Below are 13,295 nucleotides of genomic sequence, written 5' to 3' on the forward strand. Positions count from 1 at the left end.
CAAACTTCAAACAAGCAAATGTCTAATCTAAATAGAAAACAAAAACTAACAGCATTATTACATGTGGATTAGATCTTAACAATAGGTACATGTGATTAGCTACGATTTGCAAAAAGAAACAACTCAAACAGAGTTACGAAACTCAAGATACGAACGAAACAAGATCGTTTACTAATATGAACTAAACTCAAATTTTAAATTTTCAAAATCATGTTCAAGTTGATTAACTGGAAAGAAGAGATCGTTACGAAGATTCAGGCGCTGGTTTCATCTAATTTGGACAAACGAGCAAAAAGTTACGCTAGTTTTAACATCAGGGGCTAAATCGTGAGAAAACTATTCGCGGATATGTCCCTGGCCAAAAATAAAACTAAAAAGAAAAATCTACCGAACGAATGTTCGTTAACAAAACTAAATGACCAAAAATCATTCACTAACCGATCTAAACAAACGAACGTTCGTTAACTAAACTAACTAAAAAACGATCTAATCTAATAAACCAACTAAACCGTGAAAAAACGAAAAAAAAAAAGAACTGACCGGTTCTTACCGGTCAATGGCGGCGAGGTCAAACGGCGTGGCGGCGGGATCTGGCGGGTGGCGGCGGCGGCGCGGGGCGAGGCGGTGGCGCTGGCAACGGTGCGGGGCGGCGGCGGCGGCAGCTGTAGTGCGGCGGGGCTGGCGACGAGGGGGAGAAGGGGGGTGCCGGCCCTTATAAGGGGACCCGAGGCGGTGGCGCGGCCCGGAGGCCAAGAGGACAACGGCGGCGGCTCAGAGGCGGACTCCCGGGGAAGGCGGCGGCACTCGCGTCGGTCGGCTGGGCTTCGGCCCAGTCAGTCCGGAACTATTTTTTAATTAATTTCGTCGTGAAAGAAAAATCCTAATAAAATATATAAAAGTTAAAAATTCCAGAAATAATTTTCATCGTCCAAACCTAATATTTAGGACAAGATGAACATTTTTCTGGACTAAAATGCAATTTTCAAAAATGCAAGTTTTCTCTAATTCAAATAAATAAAAATAAAAATAATAATTTGATTTTAAAATTTCTTTTCCAATATTTCTCTTCTGTTGAAGAAGTCATATTATCTTCTCTCATTTATTTTTATTATTGGAAATAATTGGAGAGAAAAATATTAAAATCAAATTGATCCTCTTTTCAAATTTGAAAAAAAATCAAATATGAAAATTTAGTGAAACCTCCAACTCTCTCCTTAGGTCCTTGAGCTGCTTAAGATTTCTAGGATCACAAGAAAATGCAAATAAAATATAATATGCATATGATGATCGATGTATAACATCCAAATTGTAAATTGGGATGTTACAAGTATATTTTTACATGCACATTTTTCCTCCATGCCGAGACATGGCACACCCTATCGCGCGGTTTCTGGGTCCTCCCGGGACCCGGGTGGTGCACGCATATTTTCTTCCTTGCCGAGACATGGGACGCCCTACTGCGCGTTTTCGGGGTCCTCCTTGGTCATAGCACCGAAGCAACTAAATGAGTCGGCAAATCACAAAATCCCACCTTTCCCGCCGAGTACATCAGTGAAGCACGGTGGCTAGCTAGTTGGGCTAGTGCGACCGATTAGCTATGCCGCCGCCACATTTGTTTCTCCACCCCTTTTTTCTCTCCTTGCCGGCATGTAAATTTAAATATCCACTGCGGCGTTGCTCTGGTCTTTGGGTGCGTCAGGCGTGGCAGGATTTTTATTTTTTTGATTGACGGGAGCAGGCGCGGCAGCAATTAGTCATGATGACTCCGCCTATAAAACCCACTGCTCTTTGATGTGAAAAGTCGTTGACTGGTGTTTTCCCATGGTGAAAACCAAAAGATTCACCCGCTCCTCGGCTGGCTCCCTCCACCTTCCCGTGGATTGCATTGCCTTTCAGCCGTTTTGCCGGCTTTGCTTCCTCTCCCAATTGCTTCTACCTAGTTCCATAGCGGTGCACCAGATCACGGTGTCTGAGGTGAGGCACTTGACACAGGAGCTCCAGGCCAAGGATGCAGAGCTTAGGGCCAAGGACATGGAGCCCTGTGAGCTCAAGGAGGAGAGGAGTGCCATGCTCCTCCTTTATGTGTGAGAGTTCACGGAAATTCAAAAGTGGCAGGCATCCACCATAAAGATGCTCGAGGCGTCGGCGGCGTTGCTGTAGAAAGCGGGAGATATGATAGGCGCTCAGGCGGGCCGGCTGGAGCTCGAGCAGGCCGATCATGACGAGGTCTAGGATCGCCTCAACCACTTGGTGGGCCATGTTGCCATGCACGTGTTGCGGTTGCGCGATGCCTACTATCGTGCCAGTGCGACTATGCTGACCGTCAGGCTAAACCCGTTCGACCACCCCGTTGACTTCAACGAGCCGCGGCTTCCAGACCTGGTCTCCTTCTTCACCTATATCTCCGAGGAGCTGAGCCGTCTTCGCGTGATGGTGGGGTCGGAGCTGTATAAGGAGGGGTTGCAGGCTGCCGTCGCCATCGCCAGGCGTATACTCTCAGGGGTCCGTCACCGGAATCAATTTGTGCCATTGGACGCCGTCTTTGATGAGCTGGCTCCCGTCGACCGGGAGCGGGCTCTGCGGGCGGTGGCACCCTGCATCGCCAACGTCGTCTACCTCGAGAAGCAGAGGGACTTTGGTGGTGTTTAGGCGTCCTCTACATGGGCATGTCCATGTCTCAGCGCAACATGACCGTTGGATCAAACTCGGACAGTGCAGACTAGACACTGTAGCACAAAGCGTGTGGGTGTGTTTGGTTGCATTCTCATATCAATATAGTTGTTCCCTCTTTGTGCATGCTCATCACAGCACCCCCCTTCATGCATGCTCCTAGTGTATTTGTGTTAACCTACTAGTGTGGACTCATGCATCCTTCATGCACTCTGCTAAACACCCAAAAGTGAGTTGAGAAGGGAACTTTTGCTCCCATCCCATGCACCCTTCATACACCCCACCTAACACTGATTCGTGCTTCATATGGTTCATGTTTTGTGGAGTATTGTAGCACCGTACTCTTCGTGCACTGTAGACCTAGTTCTGTTAACATTGGTCTCACCGTTCATTCTCGACCGGACAGTCAAAAAAGGTGTATGTTACATTATTGTTCATATAGTTGACATGCGCACAACATCATTTGTTATCATCATATCTTACTACACTAGCAATAACATTATGTAGTACTGACGTATGAACCACTGCAGATACCTAGTAGTAGGAGTACTATGTAAGTTCAAGTGGTTGTTTCGCACTCCTCCATCGTATGAGTGGAAACGCTTGCTATAATCATTTTTTTCTTTGGAAACAGTGCACACGCTCCACCGTGTGGATCCTCCTCGACGGTCGTCGGGAACCTTGCTACTCACTTTCGCCGACATGTGGGACAACCAGCATCGAGGTCCACTTGGCATGCACTAAATTACTCCGTACTAGAGTGCACAACTACACGGTCGACTACCCCGATCGAAGCGCTGCAGTAATGTCCAATGAGCTGTCAAATCACAAAACCCCCACCTTTCCAGCAGTAAGTTGGACGGACGAAGCAACCATCATTTTACTCTTCTCCCTCGGCTGCCTCTCTTGAATAAAACCCCAACTTGCTTGTCCCTCATCTTGTTCCTCATTTCTTCAAGAAACCCTCGACCTGCTTCTATCATTGTTCTTATCTCCCAAAGAAGGAAAGGTGAGCGCATCAATGGTGTTGATTCTGGCCAAGGCCCGATCTTGCAACCCCGAGACTGATTCTATAACAACCTCTATGTTCTTATTTTGGGTTTGTTATTATGGTTTATTTTCTTTTATTTCTATTTGACAGTTTCTTGATGGACCCTGGAGCACCGGCTGAAGTGATGTCTATGGCTCTGGCCAAAACCGTCGAGGCTCAGGGTACGAAGAAGCGCAAGCACACCACCGAGACTACCGCAGACAAGCTCAAGGCCATCGCCCTATCCAAGCCCCCTCCGGGATCCCTCATGAAGCAAGTCTATGTAATATCTCTTCTTGACAATCTTTTTGGCGATCTTGATTGTGTTTTTTCATCTAACACGCAGTACTAGTACTAGTAGTACATCTTTCTGGGCGATCTTGCATGTGATTTTTGTGTGCCAAATGACGGTTCTAAATTGCTCTTTTGACCAAAACATGCGAGAGGTTGAGATACATATGATTATTCCACATAACACTGATTTGTCATAGATTACTTTCAACTACTTTATGAACATCAATGCTAGCTGTAGGAAATGCAAGATTTTAGCTCTCGTGCCTTTGAAGAGAGTATATTAGCCTCAGTAACTTGTGTTATGGATATTGCAAGTAATCACTCTGCTCTCATGCCTTCGAAGACATGTTCTAGTGTCTTTGTTCACTCATTTCTGTGCGTATATGTAGTCTTATATGGAGTAAAATATCGAAAATCATCTTATATTTCTAAACGAAGGTAGTAATAAAATATTTGGTTTCTGTTTGAATTAGAACCAGGTCTGCGGTGGATATGAAGTTCTCAAAGTCACGCCGTGTGAATTGGAAGACCTGAGGATGAGTTCTACTACTAAACAATCCAGTTGTTGTGTCCTTGTCGCCATGTGACGTGAACTAGTGTTTTCCTGTAGCATTGTTGTTAGGCGTGTTCTCGAGGGTGTACTTCACCACAACAATTTCCTAGTTGTGCCTTCGATTACGAAGGGGGTGGTTCTTGTAAAGCTTCCCGACAAATCTGATGCGGACCATCTTGATCATCATGTTTATTATGAGTGGAAAGACCCCTCTGTTAGGTTCTCCAAGGTTGACAAGATGGCGATGGTGCTGGTAGACATCTCTCACGAAGTCCATGGCCTAATCAGTTATGTGGGGTACATCTCGTAGGTCGGTGGCAAGAAATAGTCTGTAGAGTTTAATTAGTGCAACTTTGTTTGTCTTTAGTAAGTACTATTGTTCAGTACTTGATTTGTGTGTGTGAACCCTGTATTGTTTTAACTTTGAGTTTATGGAAGTGGATGCACAAGTAGTTTTCCCGCTTAGTACAAGTGAAGGCGAGAAAAAGACTGGGGAGCGACCAACTAGAGAGCGACAACAGTCATAAACATGCATTAAGATTAACCAACATTGAGTGCAAGCATGAGTAGGATCTAAATCACCATGAACATAAAAATCATGGAGGCTATGTTGATTTTGTTACAACTACATGCGTGAACATGTGCCAAGTCAAGCCACTCGAATCATTCAAAGGAGGATACCATCCTATCATACTACATCACAACCATTTTAAAAGCATGTGGCACGCAAGGTAAACCATTATAAACTCCTAGATAATTAAGCATGGCATGAGTAACTATAATATCTAATTGTCATTGCAAACTTGTTTCATTCATAATAGGCTGAATCAGGAATGATGAACTAATCATATTTACAAAAACAAGATAGGTCGGGTTCATACCAGCTTTTCCTCATCTCAATCATTTCATCATATATCATCATTGTTTCCTTTCACTTGCACGACCGAACGGTGTGGATAATAATAATAGTGCATGTGCATTGGACTAAGCTGAAATCTGTAAACATTTATTCAAAGGAGGAGACAAGGTAATATGAGCTCTTTGTTTGATCAACAATAATGCATATAAGAGCCACTCATCATTTTCATCGTGGTCTTCACCTCTCGACCCCCACAGAAAAGAAAAGAATTTCAAAGAAGAACACTGAAACGTTTTTGGAGTTTTTGTTTTTCTGAAGGAAGTAAAACAAGAACGAGAAACACTATTTACACGAGAAATCTCCCAACAAGCAAAAGAAGAACAAGAAATCTTTTTGGGTTTTCTTTTTAATACTACTACTAAGTAAACATGGAAAGTAAACTAGCTAGAAGCTACAACTAATTTTTTGGGTTTTTTTTAAAAAAATTCAAACACACAAGAAGAAAGTTAGAAAAAGAAATAGACTAACATGGATAATACAATGAAAAAGTATGAACACCAACAACTAGAATGAGTGTGTGAACATGAATGTAATATCGGTGAGAAATACGTACTTCCCAAAGCTTAGGCTTTTGGCCTAAGTTTGTCTAAGCCCATGGATCAAAGTAGCCCTCTCCGGTATACTGAGGAGGATCCTGGGGGTTCTACTGGTTAGCGAGCTCCTGCGGCTCCCACTGATAAATAGACTCCTAATAAGGATCATGTGATGGCTCTGGCTCAGGAACTGGGGATTGCGTCCGCTCCGAGTATGCATGAATGTCCGCGGGCATTATGTGGTATGTGTCTGAATAAATATTAAACAAAGAAGGTGCAGGCAAGGTAATAATCTGATAAGTCTTTTCACTAAATACCAGGTTATAAATGAGTCTCTTTTCCTTATCATAACGAATAAAATCATGTGCTACCATACTGTTATAGTCTAAGTAAATAGTGGGCAGCAACATCTCCTCTTTATCATCTCTACTCCTAATGTCTTAGTTGGTAGTCTCTGCCGGTTATTTTTCATCCCATCATTTTCGTCCAGTTTTTTTTAGGGTTTTTTTGTCATGTCCCCCTCCCCAGCCCATGCACAGAGTCAAAAAAACACCCCGCAAAAAAATAGTCTTATCGATCCCCTCGAGGAGACTGTGCCGCCGTCTTGCGATCTCGAGAAGACGTTGCTGGATCTCGTGCGATCTCGCTAGCGCAGACATACTGGATCGCCGCCGCGGATGTAAGGGTCATGTCATATCTCGTCGCCGATGAGATACGGGATCGCCGCCGACGACCTTCCTCAATCTTTTGTCTAGGGTTCCCCGCCTCCGTCGCCGCCGCCGACGGCTCCATCGCGGAACCTCACGGCAGGGCAGGTCTCCAAGAAGCTCGTGCTTGTGTGGAGTCGCCGCACTCCGCACACCGCTACCGTAGCGGATGCCCAGGGCCGCCGCCGCCGCTGAACCCCATGGACGAAGCCGTCCCACGAACGGCCGATGCAGGCACCACAACAGCAGCTCGTTACCGAGTAAGCTCCAATCACCTAGCACGCACGTTGGCACCATGCTCTTGGTCAGCGGCTGCATGCTCCTCGGTTTCCCTTGCAAGATGAACACCATACGCTGCACCGGGTCACCCTCTTGATCACTATCTCATGCTGCAGAATATCAGGGGCGCAGATGATGTACAGGATCATCTCGTCCATGCCATGGAACAAAGCCACCTGCTTGACAAGCTCCAAACAGAGGTAAGGCTTGATGCCCCGCTAGATCAACTATTTTTACAATATTGTTGTGACTTTCTAATGACTGTAGCCCATTTTTTCTTCATTGTTCTTTGATCTTTTTTGGGAGATTTAACAAGTTTCTTTCAAATTATCACAAATGGAGATGTTTTTCTGAACCATTATGTAAAAGAATTGGAATCACTGACATATTAAATTCAGACATAATTGCATGAATGAGTGAGTGCTGAGTAGCAAAGCCAATTTTTACCATTTCAGATATCTAGCAACATAATAATAAGACCATTAAAACTAATAATGGTACTATCTCTTACAAATTAATTTACCCTTACAACGGATTGAGGCAGTAGATTACTGAGCCTGCATCATGATGGCCCTTCTTTATGTCAGTTGTCTTGGACCAGTTAAAGGTAACCGCATCTTTCTTACAATTTTTTTGGACTATTAATATTTTCCCTGTCTGAGCCAACCAAAAGATACTTTCATGCATCTATTTCTAATTTAATTTAAACCTAGATGAATATCACCAGTCCCTTTTTTAGTTTTCATGCATTTATCAAGGAAGCTACTTTGTTACTTGGAATGATAAAATAGCTACAATGTAGATATGCTGATTTTGTGTTTGAATCAGTCTGTTGTGATGAATGCATCTTTTATTTGCCAAGCTCCAATGGCTTACCAAGATGTGGCTTTTTTTGTGGACAAAGTAATTAAATTAAGAATTTGAAAAAAGTGAAGGTGAGGTAGAGAATATTGGCCCTGTCAAGAAATAATGCTTGTGTTGTTTTATTCCAGTCAATGTATTATTTCTCTGTCTCGTGAACTGAGAGGTCCTTCGTTCAGGTATTATGGAAGCTCAATTAGGTGCTTTCGGAGTTGACTGATTAAAAGTTAGACACCGATTCTTTTTATTTCATAATTTACTTTGTTGCGATCCCAACAATTTTGTTTTTATTTGAAGAGTGGTACTAATCTTGGCCTAAGAAACTTGTATGCTGTTGTGACCATAATTTGAAGTGACATTGTGCTCCATCAACCATTATTTGGCTTCGCTGAATGTAATTGTAGGTTGTAAGCTCAAAAGTGTGGAATTGATCTCGAGTCATGTAAGCTCTTCTATTCTCGCAACAATTAGTCCTAAAGGACCAAAGGTCCTTTAAATATGTTGAAATATTAATACAAATGTAGCATCAATGGCATTAAAATGGAATATGAAATCGGTAGTGATTCCAATAGTGTTTCGTAGATAGGTTTCCAATCACTGATTTTTTCGCATATGGTTTGCTGCATAATAAACTTGTATAACTATGCACTGATGTGTAATATAGATAGCAATTACGTATTCATATTCTATCATGGCCATCATCGGCAATGGATGACTGAGCAGAGGATTGGCTCAACGTAGGTTTGTAAGCATGAATGCCATTTTTTGCACTTTCTTCAACGGTAACATATTTTTTTCACTGGCACACTAGGACACAAGTAATTTGAACATAATACAGGTGATAAATGACTTCTAAAAACTGAAATAGCCAGTTTATGTTTCTAGAGATTAATATTTTTTTGGGTTGCTTGAGCTAGGAGTACAAGGAACAAAGGAGCAGGACTTGGAGAAGAAGGGATCTAAAAATCGAAAAGGCACTGGACTTGGAGAAAGAGAGAGCGCCGTGACACATTCAGTTGCAGAAACATCAATTGCTTGATTTGTGTGTAAAACCTCTAATATAAAGGGGAGTACCTAGGTGGTTTCATTTGTTTCATTAGTCCCATCGATCAAAGCCCACCCCCACCAAACACCCTCCCAAAGGGCTTACCCAGGTCCACCCATGAAGTATCTCAAAGCTTCATAAGTCAACTGGCTTGGTTGATTCCTCTGGTTCTCCACTACACATATTTCTTTTTCTAGATTTTTGTAGTTTCTTTCTTTGGCTTATTTCATGTAACATGGGGATTTCTTGTAATTTTGTTTTGTTCATGAAGATGCAGAATCAAGAGGAGAACTAAACAAGCTTCTTCTCAGTTCAGAAAAAAAACTCATTTCTGGCAATAACTCGGCAATCCCACTCAAAAGGAGGAGCAGTATCACTTAACTTGTTCATCTTACCCCCAATATGAATTATCATCCTCGATGGCCACTCCAGGGAAGGATTCTGATCAAGAATCACTGTTGCTGGAGGTTTCTCGCAATGCATAGCACTGATAGGCAAAACTTCTTTGTTACCCACACCATCTCTACAATAAGAGGGTGTGCATGTGCGAAAAGAAGGATATGATGATCTACTTATCAGCTCATAGGAATGACAGACTATTTTTCTTTCTTTAAGTGCTTATCAGGTAAAGATTTGTCCACATGGTAATAGAAATCATATGGTGCCAAGTGATGGGGAACTTCGCTAGTTGTGAAGGGCGGCAAGACGACAACTGCTTGCTGATTTTTATCGTTGCATAAATATGCTTATTGTTACAATTCTTGTCGCTGAGCTGGAGATGGAAAGAACCAATCTTACTTTACTGTTGTGTGAGAATTATTAGTCTGCAAATTGAATACTAATCCCTCCGTCTCAAAATAAGTGACTCAACTTTGTACTAGCTTTAGTACAAAGTTAGTACAAAGTTGAGTCACTTATTTTGGGATGGAGGGAGTATTTTCTATCCTTTGGTGAAATGACCAAGAGCAAGCACGATGTTGCCAATACTTGCGAGATGATAGTGTAGTTGGCCTTGACTTCCTTTTCTGGTCCTAACCAATTTTAGAGAACAGTGTAATATTTTTCATTGTTTATTATCCTCGGCGCATACAAAAAATTACTTGAGTCTCAGGTAGCCAGGTTGCATTATCACCATCTTACAAATATTTTTTGTGCAGGTCTGAGCTATGTGCAAGGAAGCTCAAGACATTGGTGGAAAGCACTGTTGGATCTGTGGTATCCTGACCCTCTTACTTGGGACTGGGATAAGTTACAATCTTACATGTTCTGAGTTCTGTACTCCCATGTACTTGGGTCCAAGAATTTATCTTGACATTATTTTAAATTTTTCTCCAAGATGTGCATATCACCGCTGAATTTTTTGCAATATATAAATTTAGTGTTATTGTGAACACTTGAACAATACATACAGATGTGTAGAATGAGATTGTTGTATACTGAGGACTGAGGTTATCCTTTAGTCGTCTAAATAGTGAATAGTTTACTGATGTATATTATTAATAAGCTTCTAATAAATATGATTTGCCAAAAAATTAAATTGCGCATACAAGAGTCAGCTAGGTAAATATGATTTAATAGGTTACTGAAGATTTGCGATGAATAAAAAATGGCACGGTCAGCTAGGTAAACCGCAGGATGTTTTCCCCACCGTGGATGTCTTATGTCAACCTGCTCTTGGTAAGTACAGTATGAACTGCCAAATTTTCAATGGTACATGAGTGGATAAATTTGGGATGATGGTGAATATGTTATCATCAAACTAAAACAAATCTATGCTATGATGTATCTTGATCAATCTTCAATACCATTTGGGGTAAACGCTCATGTAGATAATCATGTCTCCTTGAAATTATTTGTATGTAAATAGTTTTGTGCTATGGTGTACCTTTGCTGCTCCTGAAAACTCTTAGTGTAAATGGTCATGGAGATAATTATGTCTATTTGAAGTTATTAGAAAGTAATGAAATTCTATGTTCATGCCATTTCTCTTTTCTTTTCATGAGAAAAAAATCACTGAAGGAAGGATCAAATTATATAGCATGGCCAGAGATGAGTAACTCGGAGTCACAACTTCACCACCATTTCCAAACGCAAGTTTGTTGGGAAGTCAAAGTCATGCGCTAGGTTGAGAGGAGGGGAGGCATCTGGTAGAGAGAAATGTTATCTCAGTGTGGCATCGAGGACTTGAGAGAATGTTTGTTTAACTACCATAGTTTCAAGTCATTTTCTACTCCTTAGCAACACACAATTATCTTATTAGAATTTATACATGGGTGTTATTACTTGGTAGAAACAAGTGAGAATACCACAATTATTTGGGAGAATTTTTATTACTGAGACCTTTATATTTCTTCTAGACAAAAAGCCAACATCTTTGTTGAGGTTGAAGAAAAGGGGAGATAAACTTGCCATAGCAAAATATGCATCTTTCATTAATTGTAAATAAGAAATTCAATCCGCCGTCATCTCTCTGAGGTAGTGGTAACCTTCTCATTTTCCAATCAGATATATAATACACATCATCTCTTGGAGTATGTGACATTTTCATAGTTTTGCTAAAGTCTAGAAAAGATGTCAAGCAATGGTATGGTGAGATGACATACCTTTGAAGAGACGACAATGCTACATGATGCTTTGTCCTTTTCAAGAGTGGTTGGTTAAGGAGGCATGTGGACTCTCAAGGAAATAACCGGGAGAGAGAATTGATATTTGTAGCTATATGAATAGATATTACAGGCTCGTGTTTGACATATATTTTCTGAATTACGAGTGCATATGTTTTCGGTTATGCCTTGCCAAAGCACGAGCACTTAGCTAGCAGCATTCAACATGCATGTATATTTTTTAATATATGTTTATATGTTGACTTCTGTAGGTTTGAGATAAAACTGACGGCTTTGGATGATGCGTTGAAAATGTCCGTCGACAAATTCACTGACATACAATGACATACTATGATGGATGGGACTCAAATCTCATCGAGTTTTACACAATGAGATGCATAGAAATAATTTCATTGTACATATGTTGCACATAATAATACAAAAGGTTTATTTCTATGTATGTTTATTTTTGCAGAGTATATATCAAAGAGATGGAGAGGGATTATGTCGATATTCAAAAAGAATCCATAGACAAGGGTCCCGAGGCAATATCGTTGGAAGGGGCCGAAAATTTTCTGAGCTTTATACAACAATATTGGATATGCAAGCAGAAAAAAAGGCCAAGGCCCCTTTTGGTTCATAGGGTTGGAATAATAATAGGAATATAAAAATTATAGTAAATGAGATGTCACGTATCTCAAATCATATGAATAGTAATAGGAAAAGAGATGTCCTTTCATTCATATCATTGGATTTTTTCCATTGAATCTAGGTTAATATTATTTTCATATGAAATGTGAAGGATAGGAAGATTTTGTCCATAGGAATATGATTCTATTCCTACAAACCAAAAGACTTTAAATATATGTTTTCTATAAAAATCCTATCCTATAGAATTCATACAAAATTTCTCCAAACCAGAGGAGGCCTCAAAGGCCCGTAGCAACGCACGGGCATTGTACTAGTCATGCCTAATAGGTATCTCAAAGCGTCTAGCGAGGTGGGAAGCATAGATACCTCCAAAGATAGGACCCTTCATACGGTTTAAACTCAACCGTTTAGCAATCATAGCACCTAAACTGAAAGTTCTATCACGATTTAAAGCATGGTGCAAAATGGCAAGGTCAGGAGCACTAAGTCTCCACTGTCCCCGCGACCAATTAAACATCTACCAGCAAATAATGAGTAGTAGCGTAGAATAGGAAAATGTACACTAGACGCTCTCGCTTTCGACACCTTTCTCCTTACCCCTACAATAACTTCATCAATAAAATCTTCCACATCTCTAGGACGTGGTTCCTCGACGCTACCCTCAAAAGGTAATTTGCAAACCTCACAAAAATCATAAAGCATCATATCCTTATGCTCATCATATAAATAAAATTCTACCGCGGGTGGTGATCTCCTAGCGTGAAAATTAAAATTTTGCACAAAAGTATTAGTGAGTAGGAGGTACTGATCACACTAGTCGTGGAGGAAGCTGGTGATGCATGCATTCCCAGCCAAATAATAGAAATCCTCATAAATTTTCGCCGCCTCCAAGAATGCATCACATGGCCATTCACACGGTCGAACCTCCGCGGTGCGAGAAAGGTTGTACTTGGGCCTTTCCTTCTCTTCATTTTCTTTTTCCTTCGAACCCCGGCTCGAGGAGCCCTCAACAATCTCCTCATAATTTTCTTCGTCTGGAAATTTTTGAAACTTTTAGTGACTCAAAATAAAAGTGAACCAAACTCAACAAAATTGAAAGCAACTACTCCTACAAGTGTCTAGAGACTATATCATGCATCAAACCTACTTT

General features: G+C 41.2%; 1 protein-coding gene across 1 annotated transcript; it reads left to right on the forward strand.

Moving 5' to 3' along the window:
- Nucleotides 1-6,562: 6,562 nt before the first annotated feature.
- Nucleotides 6,563-11,280, forward strand: LOC123134296 (uncharacterized). Its single transcript, XM_044553565.1, has 3 exons — nt 6,563-6,966; nt 7,102-7,185; nt 8,764-11,280. Exons 1-3 carry the CDS (start codon nt 6,688-6,690, stop codon nt 8,851-8,853), a joined length of 453 nt encoding a protein of 150 aa, XP_044409500.1. The 5' UTR covers nt 6,563-6,687; the 3' UTR covers nt 8,854-11,280.
- Nucleotides 11,281-13,295: the final 2,015 nt, after the last annotated feature.

This window comes from Triticum aestivum, chromosome 6B (assembly GCF_018294505.1).
Source record: "Triticum aestivum cultivar Chinese Spring chromosome 6B, IWGSC CS RefSeq v2.1, whole genome shotgun sequence".
Lineage (NCBI taxonomy): Eukaryota > Viridiplantae > Streptophyta > Magnoliopsida > Poales > Poaceae > Triticum > Triticum aestivum.